A 19,771-nucleotide genomic window follows, 5' to 3' on the forward strand; every position below is an offset into this window, starting at 1 on the left:
AGTTCCATTGATGTCAACACAACCTGTTGGAAATTTTCATACCCAGGTAGCCCAATATCTTTCTTGTATAGAAATTGACTTTGATACAGTTAAGTTCTTATTATTAGTTTAACTTGTTAACCCCAGGCCTAGTCTATAGCAACAATAATCAGAAATGCCATCATTAGATTTCAACTAGGCATTTATGCATTCATCAATAATACAAAATCAAATCTTTCCACATGTTATCTCAAAATATTAAACGTGCTATTGATTCCATTCACTTGGAACTTCATTAGCTTTACACAATCCAATAGCAACTCCACAAAAACTCCACTCAAGTGATTCCAATGATTTGACCATTTCAATGACATACTACAATCACATCAAAAATCTGTTCAATAGTAATATGCAGAGTTACCATAAAGACTTTTGAAACAAAAATAAACTCCATGTACATATTAACAGAAATTAATAAGATGCATGCTATTCAATTTGTGATGCTGGTGGTAATTTCAAACGATAGCACATTATAGCCTGGTTAATATTTTAAGAATGGAATGGGCTAAACTCTCATTTGTATGTTCAGTCAAATATTAAATTTGCTTTGAAAGAGCTGAACCCCAAATTCTTGTCAGAGATTAAATCATTTCCAGTTTCAAAAATCACTATTTTTATTATGACGTGAATAATCCATGTATGGCTTCTCTTAAATAACAAATATAAAGGGGATAACATCGGTAGAAATCACAACCATCAGACACGGTCCCAAGTCAGAGTTGGGAAAAACTCATCATTATGCATGCATACACGCAACCATAACTGAAATTTTGAAAAAACATGAGGGTGTATCTAACTTGCTAGCTAGACTTTTCTACACACACAACTTTTATGCAATCATCAATAGAACCAACAGTGCTTGTTCTCTATATGAGCAAGACTGTGAATCGGCTACACCAAGACCTTGAAAAGGTATACACTATACACTTGCATTTCTCCCAATAGTAGTTCACTGTATCCATATGAAAGAGAAAAGCATATGTACCCTCTTTTAAAAATCCTCCCCTGAAGCTCTCACAGCTGGAAGTTTCTCCAATTGACTGAAATCTCCCTTCTCTTTGAACAATTGCGAATTATGATGTCGGCAATAAAGTCTCCCTTCATGCGCTACATAATTTGAAGTGCTCAAACTACAGCCACCATGGCAGCACTTGAAGCATGATTTATGATATATCATCCCATCCACACTGACCTACATGTAGAGAGACAAGGAAATAATCACTTGCAATATGCGAAATGCACTGTAAACCACTAAATGGCTAGGGTGAAAAGCACTTACCTTCTCAATTGGATATACCGTCTTTCCACATGAAAGGCACTTCTCTTGTGTACCAGAAAACAGTGATGAGAACTTTGTGGGCGTTTTCTGCAAGAAAGCATGGACATTAGCACAATGAAAATGGTGTCAAAGTGTGAACGGCTATGGCTACAATCTGACAAGTACGATACTTATCCCACCATGATTTAACAGCATAATGACGGAAAAAAATGCTGAGTCTTTTAAGTTCTAGCCTCCCATACCAGGATATAAAAGAGAAAATAGATAAAAAAATACCTAGACCGGAGAGACTTTTGACTGGTTAACGCTCTTAAATTCCTTAATACTCATGAAAATCCAAGTTTTTAGTAATTTAATAGTTTTTAAACCTGCTGAATTTGTTAAGACACGAAACCAGATGTGAGACAATATTAAAATAAATAGACTTTTAAGTATCAGCATAAAGCTATTAAAATGTAGTGGGACATGTCTGTAATGATAGCGGTACCCCTTAGTGCACATTAGGACGGTACAGCAGGTGAAATCATGCTTGTAAATGATTCATAGAAGACAGCGAAATGGAGAAGTACCAATTCATTCTCAGAATATTTTGGGGTCTTTGGCACACCTGCAAGCATTGATTTAGAAGCTTTATCACCATCTTTAGGAGAGAAGAACAAGAACTTATGGTTTTCATAAAATTAAAATTCCACAAAAGCATACCTGACTCGAAACTCTTCTCTAGACTTCCAGTCATTTTAAAAAGCTGATCAAAGTGAGGCTTGCAGTATAATGTTCCATCAAAAGAGGAATAGTTGCTCAGCTGCACAATCAAGAAGCTACATTTCATATCAAGCCAAATTTTTAGAATGAAAAATGTGTATGCAAATTTTATAATACCTGTGTAGAAAACCTAGCCCAATTTTAATGCAAATTTTAAACCAAGTTATCCGTGCATAAAAACTACAATCCCATCTTAATACAATTTACAAGATCCAAAGAAAGGCCCATTTTTTATAAACAAACCTTAAATCTGTAAAAAGTAAATTATCATACATTGATTTTTCGTAACTACCATGTTATATCACTTAACTCCACAATTTATTGTTTAAACTGCAATCTGATGTGCCTCAGAGATATCAATCTCACAAAAGGTAGGTTTCTGATCTGATCAGATAAGAAATAATAGTAAGGTTTGTTTCCATCTCTCGGATATAGAGACAAGGAAACCATCCATGATTTCCATACAAAAAAGAGAAGATCCAAAGTTTGATCTGATTTTCAAACAAAACTCTGATCTGATCTGAGACAACGCAAGATACGCATGAAAGTAACTACCAGAAACCAGAAAAAATCGGACTGTGTGGATATTTATAAGCACAGACGCACCATATCCCCCAAAACAATATACATAGATACATATAAGTTAATTGATAGAACCCTAACCTTGAGAGTTCCTTTGCAGTGATGGCATCGGAAGCAAGCTTTATGGTAAACAACGCTGTCTGCAGTGAGCTGATCCACCGGATAAACAGTCTTGGAGCAAGCTTTGCACTTGAGCTGGGTTCCCAAGAAAGCCATGGCGAGGTAGGATGGGGTGGGACGCTTTAGATTGGATCTTCCTCTAAAGAAGCCTCTGACTCTGTTCCAATCGGGAGGAGGAGGAGGAGGAGGAGGAGATGACTGATGAATGAAGATGAAGATGAAGATGAAGATGAAGAATCTTCTATGAATATAATCTGCAAGACTTGTTTGCTGTCTTTCTCGTCTTACATCGGCCGGACGCGAAAGCTTCTATTTACTTTCATTAACCTCTCTCTCTCTCTCTCTTCTCTCTCTCTTCTCTCTCTCTCTTCTCTCTCTCTCTCTCTCTCTCTCTCTCTGTCTGCCTGTCTGTCAAACCCTACTTTATCTTCCTCACAATTATGCTCTCTCTTTCTCTGTTTTCTTTTTCTTTTTTCTTTTCTTTTATTATGTGCAGTATATACGTTTTCCCTGGTGAAATCACACAATTTTATTTTTATGACCAAAAGAATAATGTACATATATATGTATGTGAAAAAAAAAAAAAAAAAAAGCACTGGAAATGGTGGCGGTGCCGCATCCGATCGCAATAGGTAGTGTCGCCGCTACATGGAGCGAGACTGAGACAGAGAAAGAGAGAGAAAAAAGAGACAGGAAATGGTGCCGGTCCCACATTTGATCGCAATGTCACCGCTACATTGATAGATAGATATTTTTAGCGTCCATAGAGATGTCAATGTTGACCCGTATGATATGAGAGATAGATAAATAGATAGATTATATTATATTATCGTCTTCAGAGGTCAAATATGACCTATGAGACCAACAAATTTGCATTTCACATGATACGTGTGAAAGTGAGTAGTAACTCTCGATGTTCAAGAACTTTACCAATGAATGTTGCAATCGAGAGTGCACATTGTGGTTGTGAAAGAAAATTGTGCAAGGATTGGGCTTCGTCAAAGATGTGTGGAAAGCATGGTCGAATATGTTCAAAGGCAGAGCATTGTATCAGAGAGAGAGAAAGAGAGAATGTCCCTTCGGGGACATCAGATAAAATTGGAACGATACAGAGAAGATTAGCATGGTCCTTGCGCAAGGATGACACGCACAAATCGAGAAAAGAGAGAAAGAGACCGGAAATGATGGTGGTGCCACATATGATCATAGTGCCACCGCTACATGAACTAAGTGTGTGTGTGTGTGTGTGTGTGTGTGTGAGAGAGAGAGAGAGAGAGAGAGAGCCCAAATGGATGTAGGTGTAGCTTAGTTGGTAAGGTTCCCCAATGGAGAGCAGGTGGTCATGGATTCAACCCCTACATTCCACAATTGCATCTAATGAAATAATAGATATTTATGGATTAATAGAGAGGTGAGAACATTGGGTTTTGAACCCAGGACGTAGAGACTAATAATGTAACAACTTACCATTAGGGTAAGCTAATTACAATAAAAATATAGAAACAAAGAGAAAGAGAGGATAGCAACAAGGATATGTTGAACAACCACTGATAGGCGAGACACCACACCACATTCCAACCTAGGAAGGCGATTTCCGATCAAAAACCTGGTAGTTGTTTAGTTTATATATGAAACTTTCAAGCAAGAATTCGTCGACCACGGCATAAATATGCGAAACAATAGACAAGTTGCGTGATTATGCTCGTTTTACCCCACTCCCGTATATTTTCACATATTTCTTTCAATGTGCTCTTGACATTTATGAATGTCTCCACGATGGGTTTGACTTTACCACTGATGATGAAAACGCTAACCCTCAACCATTCTTGCATTGGAGAGACCGTTTCCTATTCATATAAAAAGTTGTATTCATGTCTCAGGCAAGTGAAAGCAAAGGACATTAGTTGAATCCCACTATAGGTACATGCGAATAAATGCTCAAAAGGAGCCATCAAAACGATATGTTGGGTCGTAGCCTATAAAATCTAGCTATACCAAGTTTTAAAAGTATAGAAACGTCATATGATTATATAAGTTTAAGAAATTACAATAAACGGTGTAGGTAGGGTTATCCTAATCATCACTATGCAAAAATTACCCCATAACATGTATAATTGTTCATTTCTTTTAATGTTTATTGTAAACCATGCAACAAACATAAATGATTGATACATAGTGATAAAAGGCCAAAAACGTAATTCTCACTATTTATTAGTAGGTATATAAGTTAACATGTAATAAGGGTTTTCGGGAGTGTGCCCGCCAAAAGATTTGTGCTTTCTCCTTGTTTGTTGTTGTTTCTTTCTCTCCATCCTTTACTCGCCCTTTTGAACCATCACCCAAAAGTTGTCGTATGTTGTCATCAAATATAGAACTGGAATTGGAGCAAACAAAACAAAACACTCTTCCATACATATATCATATCAACGTTGAGTAATATTGATCAACGTTGTTTATTCAATCTATGCAATTTGGTCTTCAAAGTGTCATATGTTACTTCCCTCGTCATTTAGCCACACGAAATATCTAGTAGTATGATAACTTTGAGGGGCCTCAATCAAACATTGGTTTTGCACAAATGATCTACCTAGTTATGTTATGCTTTTAAGAGGAAATTTTGATATTATCTAGAAATAAGTACAACTTCGATGATAGATTGTCTACAACAAAATTAACGTTGCAAATTGGTTAAATCAGTTCTCATCAAATGTGTAGAAACTAAAAAATGTATACTAATGTCTTTTAAGAGGACAAATGGCTCATGAGATTGAATGAGGGATTACATCTTAAAATGAAGCCTCGTCTTGGACAAAAATAAGAAGACAACTAAATATATAGGAAAGAGAGATAAATCTTTAAGAGTAATGATTGTTTGCATCACACACATTGCCTTATCAACTAATTCTAAGACTAAGTTTGATGATGTTAAGGGTAGGACAAGAAGGTAATAAATTATCTGAGACCTTTGGCAAATTCAGAAGAACCTAACATGTGTGACAACCTCTAAATCTAAGGAGTTCAACTATATGAAGAGGAATAGCGACCCTTTCACCACGTTTACCTCTCATATATTCAAAATTGTTGATTGGCTTACAACCAAGGTATAATGTAAGAGGCCTTGTTCAATGGTGTATGATGTTAATGGGGATTTGTATTTGTCTTCTATCTTTGCGCAAGGTTGTTGTCATGGTTAAGCATCCTTAATCAACTATCATTTTAATATGTTTATCTATTTGGTCATCATTAGTATCAAATCATAGCGCTTGGTACCAGTTAGACTATCAAATTTTTCTCTCATTTGTTTTTTTCCTTAATGATAAACAAGTTGTTTTGATCATTGTACCCATGAATTGAATAAGTGAATTATATCATTATTTCTTCTATTGATCTCTTTTATTTTCATATAATTGGAAAATAAATAAATAAATGTTTTGGCAATCTTTTATTATTCGCAATAATTTTGAAAGTTTTTTTAAACTTAACTCTATTAATATCTCTCTCATGCATCATGTTTCTTTACACGATGTTAATCTTCCTTTTCTCATGCATCTTGTTTTCTGTATATAAAATATTGTTTGTATATAATTGTTATAAATATTTTTCTTTTCATGTATAATGTTTCATCCTACCCCTGTGATCATTGAAGCCCCTTAAAACCGTTAAAAATTAACCTTTAGAATTGGGTCGTAAGAGTTCAATTTCAAAAGTCTATAAACATTGTCTTCATGTTAGAACTGGGCCGTAAGAGTTCAATTACAAAAGTCTATAAACATTAGCTTCATATTAGAATTGTGTCATAAGAGTTCAATTACAAAAGTCTCTAAACGTTATCTTGGTGTTCTAAAAATGAAAAAACAATATATCATTCATCCCACCATATAATGTCACGTTATAATCCATGAATCAAACAATATTTGATAAAGAGGACATCTCAATGTAGCAATCATGTTATGTAATTCTACAAATGGAGTTCAAAAAAGTTTAGGGGTTGAAGAAATAAAATCTTGTTTATAGATATCTTACTCAAGATGTTCGATCGAGTTTGGTCGTAGGCCGGTGGGAGGACAAACAAAAATGGCTCTAATCTTTTGTTGAAGAAATAAAATTGATATATTATATAATTTCTTCAACAACAAGTAGTTATCTTTCTTGGACTGTAAACAATTAGCAATAATTACCTTGAATAAGTTTCTTCATACTGAGTTGGGTTCACCTTATCATGGTGATACTCTACAACTGAGTTGAAGGGGCTTAGCCAAGATTTTTTAGTTTACCCTCTTCTAAGTTCTATTCTATGGTTATTGACTAAGATTTTCTTTGCAGTAAGTCGTTCGCCTCGTTTGAAACATGAAGCATTTTAGAGGTGAATACCATAGTGTCAAGATGGGTGGGGATTGGGTTACAACTGGTGGTCATCGGTCAATCATTCTAGTTAGGGCACAAATTTGGAAAACATATGAAGTGGTGTGATTGAAATAATAGATAAACTATAAATTTATGAGGGAAACAATGAATCAAAATATCATGAAGTTTAGCATGAGACATGTTGTTATTGACATTATATAATATTGTATGATTAGTTGATGCATGCTTGAGCTTCTGACTCTTTCAAAAGTTTATGTCAGTGATGTAGCTAGTTACACACGTATATGTTTGGATAGAGTTTGAAGAGCAAGTGTGCATCAACTAATCATATAGTTGTATATAATGTCAATGACTTCATGTAATATATATGTTTGGAAACATTTGGTTTATAAGTCATATTTACTACAACTAACATGAATTCAATAACAAAATCAAGACTTCGATTGATGTGTGCCAATGCATCCTAGTTAGCCACTAAATGTGTCTGTTTTTGTCAATCACATCTAACTAAGATGAAACTTGCTCCTTTACCATCTAATCTTCCCAACCACCATCCTTTTGTCCTTATAAAGCAAAATTGTTGTGAACAATCTCTGTGATATATGACATCTATCACCAACACTCCTAATTCTTCGCCACACTACTTTGTGCTTCTTTTTTCCTCTAACAATGATATTGTCGTATTGTTTATGATCCAAGAGATGATTCCATCTCCTATTAAACATGCATCCCAAACACCTTATGAATTTCCAATGCATTTTTGAGGCGTGCTATATTTTGAGGTTCAGAAAGAAGTGTTGTCCAAAATTGTGAAGTGATTGAACTCTTAACTTAATATATCATCTCATTCTAAAAATTCGCAAATTTTGCCATGTACCACCTTCATGGTCGATGCATAATTTTTGAAACAATACGATATTTCATGTGACCAGATCACTCATTCCATGACCATGCCACCTAATTCAAACTATAGACACCGAGTCACAAATACAAGACCTTTGGCCCAACTAATGTGTCAAAAGCTCTTAATATGAAAAAAAGAGGTTGCAAAGTTGAATCCTTGTAAAGTTATTTGATTTATATATAGTATTTTGTATGGGAAACCTTATTACTCAATTCATGTGGCACAAACACATGTTGTTTATGGCACTCAATATTGAAGGGACACTAGAAATCCATATTGCCCTTCATGGTTGATGTGATTTTGCCATTGCAAAAGTCAATGGTGGTGTGGTTGTGAAAGTGGATAATTTATATGGCTACAATCCAACCAAGCATTCACCAAAATGTCACACTCTTCCACCTTAATATTTGAATTGGTGCGATACTCTTACCTCTAGCAATTTGTTTCTTCTTCCAAATTGAAGGCATATGGACCTTGACCAAATTTCTCTACTCACATGATCAACATTTTAAGCAATTGGATCGTTGTCATGACTAAGGATTTATGTTGCATACAACAACAAAACTCTCTAAAAGTTTGTCCTACATTTACTTGAGATGGTTATTGGGTTGTAATAACCAAAATTTCAAAGCCATTGTTCTGGGAGAATAGAGTTAGCTAACATGTAGTATGACTAATAGACATAAATGAAAAATACTTGCAACATCAAAGAGATAGAAGAGTCAAAGTTAGTATTGCAAAAATGAGTGTCAATCGTCCCTTCTTCGACCAACAAAGAAGAAAACAGATCACACATTTGAGAGGAAACAAAGAAGCCAAGGTTGGCCTTATAGACATTCTCCTCTATTCTCACATCCTCCACTATCATAGAGTAAGACCGCCCACACAACTGAAAACAACGAGTAACCATGATGCTCAAATTGCTTGAATATAATTTAGGCCCTCGTCATGTCAATCATCCACATCATGAGCATGGACCATTAATTGATAGACACACATGTTTTAGAGTTTTTTTGACCCTCGTGGTTTTCAGGGTGAGAGTAAAAGTTGGTATAGACAATAAACTCTCGTTGATCCTCCGTATGATCCTCAAGGTCAAATTAGGTTGAAGAAGGTCTAACAATAGCATGCGTGATCTCGTTAGACGATGAACAAACCCCTCGACAATCTTACCTCTCGTCTTAATCACGACGAGCCGAAGGGAGAAAGATCACTTATAGCTAGCTTAACCCCTCATTTTCTTTTCTTCTTATTTATTTATCAGGGACTTAGCCAATCGGAAGAGAGAAATTTCCGGAACAACATAGGATAGAGCCGAACAGAGCAGAGTGACCATGAGAGATCCGACCGGCCCAGAGCCATTAGCATCGGTAGGCGATGGGATGGGGCTACTTACTCCTCTCCATTCCACTCAAGCTTTACACACTATAACACACACACACACACACACACACACACACACACACACACACACACACACTCTCTCTCTCTCTCTCTCTCTCTCTCTCTCTCTCTCTCTCTCTTACACACACACACACACACTCTCTCTCTCTCTCTTACACACACACACACACACACACACACACGCAGAGGGCCAAAAAAGCTATGCCTCCGTGCCTGCGCCTGCGCCTGCGTGCCTGCGCCTGTCATTTCGCCCTTGTTCTCTGATTCGATCGATCGATCGATCGATCGTTCGCTCGTTCGTTCGATCTCTCTCTTTCTATTTTTGTTTTTGTTTTTTTTGGGTCTCCCTCTGCACGGAGTTCGGAACGCAAGCACCCGAAGCTGAAGCCACGCTAGACCATGCCGATCTTTAACCTTTCCTGACTTGGCCAGGTATCTTCAGATCGCACAGTTTCTTGTCTGAATCCCCCTCCCCCCACAAATTGGCTCGCTCTCTCCGGAAATTTGGTCTTTAGGTGAGTTGTTTTAATCTGTATTTTTATCTGCTTCGGGAAAGATAAGTGGAAGCCTCTTGTTCACCTGGATACGGAAAATCTATTTGCTGAAATTAGAATTGGGGTGATAGTAAAAATCGCAATTTTCTTTGTTGATAGGATCCGCAGTTCCTGTGTTACGACAATCATCAACACTGATAGGGAGAATTTACAGACAATGCTGAAGTTCTACTTTTAAGCGGATAAGACCTTAATCAGTTACAACATTTATTTATAGAATTCTGTTAGAGTGATGGTAAAGCATAATTTGCTTCTTTCCTAGGATGTACAGTCTCTACGATGGTTATTGCAGACAATGCTGAAAAATTTAAATTAGTGGATAAATCCCTCTCAGCTACTAGGATTCCCATTATGGATATGCCTAATATCCACTTTTTATCATTGCATCTTTGGCTGGAAGTTTTCAAAGGGGATAAGACATGGTCAAATTGTTCCAGAAATTTGGTTTTGGGATCCTGCCACCCACTTCTAATCATTGTATTAGGAAAGTGCCTGAAATTTTACTTACTGATATCTAAGTCAACTGGCAAAATAATCTAATTCACTAGGGTATAGAGGGAGGGAATATCAAAGAGTTTGAGGAGTGTTTGTCATGACATTTATGGACAACACTATAGCAGTAAAATAATATGTTTGCACACTTAATCAATGTTCTGAATCGAATCATGTGACAAATCTGGCAGATGAATGTATTCCAAACCAAGTCTCAAAAGAATGCCATTATGATTGCCCTTTTTTTCATGGATATTTGTTGTAAAAGGTATTTATTTGGATACTACTTTCTTATAGGGCATCAATGTTTGAATTTATCTTTTAGGAATAGGTTGCATGAACATCAAAAGTTAATTCCGACTTATACATGACTTTTTATATCGTATATGACGTTTCTTTTCTTTGGCAATCTTCGAAGTTCCAGAATTGAATGGACATGATGCATCTTTTGATCTCGTGGACTGACCAAATCAGCCTTCTATACATGCTTGACCCCATTTCCTTTGCCCCTATGATGAATATATTTCAATATAAATTTTTTATTTTATCATGTTGAAATCCTTTGAAGTATTGGAGTATTCTATGCAGGTGAAATTGATGCTGCTATTGATGTTGTATGATAAAAGAGAAGTTATAGCAAATAATGATGCAAGAATAGTTTTTGTGGTATTTCTTCATTTTAGAGAATGCAAACCTATTCCCAGATGTCTGGACAACATATCCAGGCATCACAGTTGACGATGGGTGGTTTGTCTCATCCTAAGAAAGGATGGACTCTGCGACAGAAACCTTGGCACAACCCTGATGATACAAACTTCCGGCGGGAGATTTTCTCCCAAATGTAAGTGCACTTTCTGGCCCTTCCTTCCCCCTCAGGACGAGTAGGGTTTCGTAATCTGCAATCACTTGCGTACCATCCCCTTTGATTTTACAATCTACGTTATCTTTGCGTTGGGTTTTCACATGTATGTTGGTTTGCGATTTACAGTATAAAGGTACTGCAGAGACGGGGATTAGATAAGAAATCATTCGATATTGCTAAGGACATAGAGACAGCATTGTACTTTGATGCAGCCTCAAAGGTACTTGCATCTGTTGATATGTAGCAAATATCTTTTTGCTTCCATAGAGGCATCACCTAATATAAGATATTTCTGACTGAGAATTGTGCAGGAAGAATATGCAGATTTGAATACTTTAGAACACAGGATTTATTCGGTAATGAATCTTATGATAAAAATTCAGAATACTGGTCAGCAGGCTCAATTTGGTCCTGTAACATCTAGGCCTAGTTATGTCCATGGAAATATGAGGGATCCCTTGACACCGGGTCAAGGAGGAAGTTTTAACATGGTCAATACTTCAACACCCTTTTCACAGGTCCAGAGTGGTGGCCCTGCAATAGGCTTTGGAACTAACTTGCCTGCGGTTGCTGCACAAATTCCTTTGGGCTCTGATGGACCACGGTTTAGTGGAAACCAAAGCAAGCCCCTTGGCTTTCCAAATGGCGGAAGCTGGATGATACCAACACCTGGATTGAATATCTCAAATCCTGCTGAGCCAGTTTCTAATCATGCATCTTCAGACACATCAAGTGATCTGCTTTGTACCACAGGATCAGGGCTTCCACATCAGACAGGGAAAGTCATATTTACAAGCAATTCCACCAGCAACAATGCTCATATGGGAAACACAGGACACCTGGAACAGGGGTTTGTCAAAGATACCTTTAATTTCACCACACCAAATCTTGTGCAACACCATCAATCACTTTCTGTTCATTCAGCTCTGCAACAACAGTCACATGGTAGCAAATATTTTTATGACAAATCTGTCCTGTTATCAAACTTATCTTCATGTGTTCCTAACCAACTTTTGTTTTTCTGCAGGGGTTAATGCTAGTGACGGGTATGCAGGGCGCACAAACTTGCTGGTAGAAAGCAACAGCTTCCGTGATCCTACATTTTCAACAGGGCTGACAACATGCATTTCACGATCTGTATCTTTGCCACCAGAAGGTCCAAAACTTGATATACCATCTCGGCAGCAAGATCTTCAGCCCCCACCAATGTTTGTATCTGAGCATTCATATCTGAGTAGTATTTCAGCAGAAAGTCCCATTTTACCACTGCCTTCAACGCAGAAATCTGAAGTTGGGTTTGACATTTCAAATCAATGCAGCACTATTGAGAACAATCCTACCATGCCACATCAATTTTCTTATGGAGCCCCGCAAGGTCAGTGTCAGCCTGCAATGGAGCCAACTCAACTGACACAGACATCACAAAGTTCTGGTAGCCGAGGAAATCATGACATTGAGTTGATGGCAGGGAATGATAGAAAAAAATCTAACGTACATTCTGATCCAAAGTTGTATTTATCTCATCAGCAGGGATCAAATATGGATGGACAGGTAGAATGCTGTGAAAAACTTTGCCAAGCTAGTAGTGCTGATACAGGACAATCTGAGGTAGTTAGCAATGATGAGGCACCCAACCAAGTGAAGGAGGTAGGCAACGTGTTACCGTCACAACAGGTGAAGCGGCAACAATGGTTATTGATCTTTTTGCGACATGTAAGTAGATGCACAGACTCAAGTCATTGTAATGTAGCTCATTGTGCGGTGGGACGTGAGGCATGGAAGCATCTTATAAGTTGCCAGGATTATCCATGTCCATATCCTAGGTGCATGCTCTTAAAGTCACTACTTAGTCATCATCAAAAATGTAGGAGTCTTAAATGCACAGTTTGTGGTCCAGTAAGAAACTACTTTTCACATCAAGCAGCAGCAATGGGAAGCAAAATGCAGAAGGGGCCAAATAAAGAAAGTGTAGGCAGTGTAAATGATATCTCCATGCATGAGGTGGATTCATCACCTGTGGTGAAGAGAATAAAAGTTGAAAGTATAAAACCAGATGTGGGTCCAGCATATAAACAGCCACATTTAATCAGTACAACGAACCATGATGGAATTAGCTCCTCTGTTATTGCTTCAAAAACTGCAGATAATGAATCAAAAAAGTTAAGTACCACCATAACAGGTGTTGATCCTGAAAGCTTAGAGAAGAGCACTCGATTACCCCTTCAAAGAGTTGACTCACCTATTGAATCATCTGTCAGCCAAGGATCCCAATTAAACATAAAAAATTTCCCTCCAAATGAGGTAAAACTTGAGTCTAATCCAGTCAAGAAAGATGGGACACTTCAGGTGACAGGTTCACGCTCGATGCAAACTGCTGAGAAGCCAAGCAACCAAACTTCTGTTATCACTACTCTTGCACCTTCAAAAGGGTCTTCTGATTCAGGCAAGCTTGTAAAAGCAAAAATATCTGGAATTTCCTATATTGAAAATTTTTCTCCAGAACAAATCAGGCAGCATATAGCAACTTTACGCAAATGGATTGGTCAGGTACTGAGCATGCATTTTCCATTGAGTGTTGTTCATATTATGGATGGGACATGATATTTACCTCATTTTTTTGTGTCTCCCAGAATAAATGTAAAGCAGAAAGAAATCAGGCTATGCAGAAACAAATGTCAACATCAGCATGTTCAGCTTGTGCTATTGAGGATCTATATTTTGACCCAATTCCAAACTTCTGCACACAATGTGGCTGTCGCATAAAGCGAAATGCTACTTATTACACTACAGGGTCTGGAGAGAGCACTCTGAGCTTTTGTGGACCTTGTTATAGTGCCATTCGACATGACACAGTTGAGACTTACGGTTCCAGGTTTCAGAAGTCTATGCTTATCAAGAAGAAAAATGATGAGCAGCGAGCGGAAGGGGTGAGTTTAGCTACATATGCTTGTGATCACTGTCAAATCTCTAATGATTCGCTGTTTGAGATGGAATGAATATTGCACTTTAACTTGCATCTAGACATGTGAATTAACATTGTATGTTTCTTGAGTTTATTGTTCTGTTTGGAACTTGGTTTGACAAATTGCTATGTGCATGTTTAAATTTATTATTCTGATGTTTATGAGGACTTGCTTTATCAGTGGGTTGAATGTGACAAATGCAACAAGTGGCAACATCAAGTCTGTGTACTATTCAATGCTCGTATGAATAAAGAAAGGTCAGAGTACCTGTGCCCAGAATGCTGTATATTGGAAATGGAGAGAGCTGAAAGGAAGCCCAGACCTGCTAATGCAATGCCTGGTGCCAAAGACTTGCCTAGAACAATTTTGAGTGACTATGTTCAAGAGAGGTTGGATATAAAGCTGAAACAAGAAAGGGTTGAACGCGCTAAAGCACTTGGCAAAAATTGGGAAGAGGTACTAAAGTGCATTCTGTAACCAATGTACATCCTGCTTTCTCTATGTTTGGTTCAATTCTTTGCTACTTTTTGTATGGGAAATTTTACGTACTTTTCATTACGCTGTCTGGGCAATGTGGTGCAATGTTTTTCTTAAAGTCATTTTCTTCTAGAAGGAATATATAATCATGGATATAAAATTGGTGATGCCACATGCACACTGAATGGTACAGGTCCCTACAGCTGAAGGTCTAGTGGTCAGGGTTCTATCATCTATAGACAAGAAACTCGAGGTCAAACCAAAATTTCTAGAGGTCTTTCAGGATGAAAACTACCCGAAAGACTTTTATTATAAATCCAAGGTTTAATTCTGAGCCTATATATCATACTAATGTCTTTTCCAGGAGCTTTTTTTATATGCTTATGTAAGCTGGTGTATTTGCTAGATGTTAATGCTTTTCCAGGAGATAGAAGGGGTAGAAGTATGCCTGTTTGGTATGTATGTCCAGGAGTTTGGAGCAGAGAGTCCCCAACCAAATTCTCGATGGGTGTACCTGTCGTATCTGGACTCCGTAAAGTATTTCAGACCTGATGTGAAGACTGTCAAGGGAGAAGCTCTTCGTACTTATGTTTATCATGAGATACTGGTAAAATTTAATTTTCTTTCTTTTATTGCTTAATTAAACATGTGTACTGTCTTATCCTCCATGTACATCTCTTATTGTTGAGATTGGTGGAGAACTAAACCTATTGTTGTAAGTCTCTAAGGATATTCCTCGAGACAAAAGTTTGTTACCCTTTTTATGGATACATCAACTATGCAGCTGTATGGAGAAAATCTTAGTGATTGGAAGGGTCTATTTCTAATAGCATCCCCTTTGTTCTGTGTATTATTACTGATGTTCATCTTTTGGTTTTCCTTGCCTTCTGAAGAATGGAAATTTCTGGTGTATAGTCATGTTTAATCACCTCAGCTCTGTGATTATACATGCTTTGGTCTAGTATTTGCATTTAATAAATCTAGATCTGATTACGCAGATTGCATATCTTGACTACAGTAAAAAGCGGGGATTTAGCAGCTGCTATATTTGGGCTTGCCCACCATTGAAAGGAGATGATTATATACTCTATTGTCATCCAGAGATCCAGAAAACACCAAAGACAGATAAACTTCGGGATTGGTAGGTTTTTGGTTTTAAGGAGACTTATCCTAAACAAATCACTTCGATACTGATTGAACTCATTTACAGGTATTTAAGCATGATAGCAAAAGCAAAGAGGGAAAAGATAGTCGTCTCCAACAAGAATTTGTATGACTATTTTTTTACATCTACGTCACATGGTGACTGTAAAGCCAAGATAACAGCTGCATCTCTACCTTATTTTGATGGAGATTATTGGCCTGGTGCGGCTGAAGATTTACTCCACCAGCTTCAAAAAGATGATGGAAGTCCTCAGTCCCAGAAGGGCAAAACCAAGAAGTTACCACTGAAGAGAACAACGAAAACATCAACACATGCAGAATTAGGAGGGAATATATCAATGGACCTCCAACTTATGCATAAGGTCTGATGATCTCTTTTCCTACATGCATATTCCACTGCGAGTTTTCAGTTGGGCTAATGTGACATTCTTTATAACAGCTTGGGCTATCTATTGTTGCGATGAAGGAAGATTTCATGATTGTTCATCTTCATCATGCTTGCTCCCGATGCCGAACCTTCATTTACTCAGGTCTTCGATGGGTTTGCCAACAATGTGTTGGTAACTTCCAACTATGTAGTAGGTAAACAGCATTAATTTGTAGTTTGCAAGCAATAGTTTTCGTTGATCTCAATTCTAATGGAGAAATAATAAACTTGACCGTGTAGTTGCTACGAAGAACATCAAAAGCTCGAAGATGAGGAGAGACACCCTGCAGGAAAGAAGGATTGTCATCATTTATCTGTGGTATCTCCTATTTTCTGAAACTTGTTCTTATAATAAATCTCAATCCAGTGGCGATCAATGTTGATTTCAGTTTTCCATTTCTAAGCTTATAAAAATGCAGAAACTTCAAAAACTTACGTAAAGGTGTATCACTAGGAAAGAAAAGAAGGAAGAAATTTCTATTCATGTTTTAAAGCAAAGTGAGACGAATCAGATGTATATCATGTGTCCTCTGAATGTTAATAAAACTGATTATGATTAGAGATAGACATATAACAATCCTTGGTGGGCCAAGAATGACCCATGGAACCCCACAAGTGCAAATCAAATCAAAGCAAGCTCTCCCTTCTTATTATACAAGAGGGATCAATAATTTTGGTTGATTGTCTCCATGCACTATTATTTGCGGAAAATGTCCCGAATTCCAAAGGTCCATATCTTTTGCTAGAACATCTTATAGATCCTCACAGCTTTGGAGTATCCAGGAAAATGTTTCCTTGGGCATATATTAGACAAGCATATGCCAACGATCAAAATTGTAATTTGGCACATGAGATGAAAATTAGGGAGCATCAAAGGTCCTGGCTGCATGATATTTCATTAAGCTCGACTCTAATGTAGGCTGTGAAAGGTGTTCTTACCATATTGCAATTTGGCACATGAGATGAAAATTAGGGAGCATCAAAGGTCCTGGCTGCATGATATTTCATTAAGCTTGACTCTAATGTAGGCTGTGAAAGGTGTTCTTACCATATCCCTGGGTTGTGCTAAGTCTTGATTGTTAACATCAAGGTACAGTCTACCTAAAGAATTGGTGAATTGTTGGAAGAAGGAAACCCACTTTTTGTAGTATGAGTGGTGTATATAAAACCAGTGTGTTTTAGAGAGAGAGAGAGAGAGAGAGATTACTTGCAGGAGGAATTGGATGATATCCCTGTTGATACTACGGACAAAGATGAGATAATGGAAAGTGAGTTTTTTGATAGTAGGCAAGCTTTCCTTAGTCTTTGTCAAGGAAATCAGTACCAATTTGATACGCTGCGACGGGCTAAACATTCTTCAATGATGATTCTTTACCATCTCCATAATCCGAGTGCACCTGCATTTATTACATCATGCACTCTCTGTCATAGTGAACTTGAGGAAGGACAAGGGTATAAGTGCAGTATTTGTACTGACTTTGATGTATGTCATGCGTGTTATCCAAGTGAAGAGGTCCAAAACCATCCTCATAAGTTGGTGGCACGTTCAAGTGTAGCAGATCCGACTGCAGATGACAGGAAACAGCGTGTGTTACAGGTGCACTTCTTGGTTTTTCAGCTTGGGTGTATGTGCGGACATGCATCAACGTTGGTATCAATACTATCATATGCATGTACCAGTGACTGTAGGTTATTAAAAACTTGTGGGTTTTACAGGTAAGGATGATGCTGGAAGTTCTTGTGCATGCATCCAAATGTGCTGATCTATCATGCCAGTTTGCCAAATGTCGGAATATTAAGGACCTGTTTAGACATGGTCTATCATGCACGAAGCGAGTGGCTGGTGGTTGTGCCTTCTGCAAGAGGATGTGGTTTCTTCTAACTGCACATGCCCGAGGATGCAAAGAGAGCATCTGCAATGTGCCTCGATGCATGTAAGCACAGGAAAAACTGTTCTTACATATGTTTCGTTTTAGTTTTAGTTCCTGTTGACAAGTTTGTTGGTCTTATAGGGACATACGGAAGCATTTAAAGCGAGCGCAGCTGCAACAGGAATCTCGGCGAAGAGCAGCTGTGAATGAAATGATGAGGCAGCGTGCCGCAGAAGCTGCAGGGTCTCAGTAGATCTAGGTTAAAGGTTTACTTTTAATTTTCAGGTTCCCCTATTCCATTGTAATTGGTGTTGCTTGGGAAACTGTATATATGCCACCTGATGAAGCTGCTTTCTGTTATACATGCTTGGAGTCTCCCCTTCATCACAAGCCCATATTATTCTTATGAAGCAGGTAATGAGTTCAAATGCCTGCAATGTGCATACACATGCACACAGGAGCTGAATTACAAGGTGTTCTACACACTTGTACAGTGCAGGGAAATGTAGAGTTTCCATTGTTTACCCGATGTTCTGTTGAAATATTGGGCTTACAGAGCATGTATCCTGATGGATGGCTACATGGCACCACATTTTTTGTTGCATCATCAGATAATGAAACCTTTGGTTTCTACATCATTATTTGCCCCTGTATGGATGGGGCTACAATTTTTTCAGATATCGTGTATACTTGAAATATCTTGGCTTGTTGAAAGGTTGATAGAATCAAATATCGAGATATACCTTCATTGTACTACACGTAATGACCTTCTCTAATATAGTCAAATGTTCAGCTGAATTTGTTTCAATTAACTCTGGGTAAGTTTATACCTAGGGATATAAACCTGGATTCGTAAGTTGCAATGAAAGTTCATTGCCAACACTTGAATTTTGTATTGATAAAATATAGAGAGAATCAACCTTTTGTCATTTGAAGCCTCTTTCTATGACCAACTTCTTGTCCCCCACATTCCCCCTTGCATTGCAATAGCATTAGCTAAGGGTGTTACCATGCGAGGATTGGATAGATATTATCTAGGTGCGACACTCTTGACGTAATGCATTGTGAAGATAATCTCAATGAAGAAAGCATTGCAACATGGTGCGTCTAAGAGACAAAGAAGGATGGTACCTCACCTTCAAAACTGTCCAAAGTGTTTGCATTTTGCAATCAAATTTCGATTTTGTTGTAGGAATATAACCAGCAAAGAACATCGCAAATGTTTATTTGCATTTGTATCACAAAGAGTGAAAGACCAACCTGTATATACATGGTAGGGTTTTTGTTAAAAATCGTTTCCTTTCTTTAAGAAAGAAAGATATAGTAAAGAATCGCATTCCCTTAGGATAGGTTTACATATGAGATGTGAAAAAAGAGGAGAATAAATGATTCCATAATAACCACAATGGGTAACCATATTGATACACTTTGTATCATGCATTGGCAAACCCTATTTGAGAAAAACAAACACATCCACCAAGCATAATTATGGTTGGCATAACAAGT

General features: G+C 37.6%; 2 protein-coding genes and 1 non-coding gene across 3 annotated transcripts; 2 read left to right on the forward strand and 1 right to left on the reverse strand.

Moving 5' to 3' along the window:
• Nucleotides 1-634: 634 nt before the first annotated feature.
• Nucleotides 635-3,127, reverse strand: LOC147852793 (LIM domain-containing protein WLIM1-like). The gene is made up of 5 exons (XM_087333224.1): nucleotides 2,744-3,127; nucleotides 2,021-2,120; nucleotides 1,888-1,925; nucleotides 1,319-1,405; nucleotides 635-1,231 (listed from the first exon to the last, which is right to left on the reverse strand). Exons 1-5 carry the CDS (start codon nucleotides 2,876-2,878, stop codon nucleotides 1,031-1,033), a joined length of 561 nt encoding a protein of 186 aa, XP_087189350.1. The 5' UTR covers nucleotides 2,879-3,127; the 3' UTR covers nucleotides 635-1,030.
• Nucleotides 3,128-3,855: 728 nt separating this feature from the next.
• Nucleotides 3,856-3,958, forward strand: LOC147852794 (U6 spliceosomal RNA). Its single transcript, XR_015531380.1, has one exon. It is a non-coding gene; the product is annotated as a U6 spliceosomal RNA (small nuclear RNA).
• A 5,519-nt stretch (nucleotides 3,959-9,477) lies between these two features.
• Nucleotides 9,478-19,063, forward strand: LOC147852795 (histone acetyltransferase HAC1-like). The gene is made up of 16 exons (XM_087333426.1): nucleotides 9,478-9,887; nucleotides 11,090-11,342; nucleotides 11,490-11,583; nucleotides 11,675-12,308; nucleotides 12,391-13,910; nucleotides 13,994-14,290; nucleotides 14,507-14,782; nucleotides 14,997-15,125; nucleotides 15,210-15,410; nucleotides 15,802-15,944; nucleotides 16,014-16,329; nucleotides 16,407-16,549; nucleotides 16,635-16,713; nucleotides 17,608-17,991; nucleotides 18,111-18,328; nucleotides 18,407-19,063. Exons 2-16 carry the CDS (start codon nucleotides 11,188-11,190, stop codon nucleotides 18,516-18,518), a joined length of 4,701 nt encoding a protein of 1,566 aa, XP_087189552.1. The 5' UTR covers nucleotides 9,478-9,887; nucleotides 11,090-11,187; the 3' UTR covers nucleotides 18,519-19,063.
• The last annotated feature ends 708 nt before the right edge of the window (nucleotides 19,064-19,771 follow it).

This window comes from Azolla caroliniana, unplaced genomic scaffold (genome assembly GCF_043228905.1).
Source record: "Azolla caroliniana isolate FFs.n. ecotype wild unplaced genomic scaffold, voAzoCaro1.0.p SCAF_17, whole genome shotgun sequence".
Lineage (NCBI taxonomy): Eukaryota > Viridiplantae > Streptophyta > Polypodiopsida > Salviniales > Salviniaceae > Azolla > Azolla caroliniana.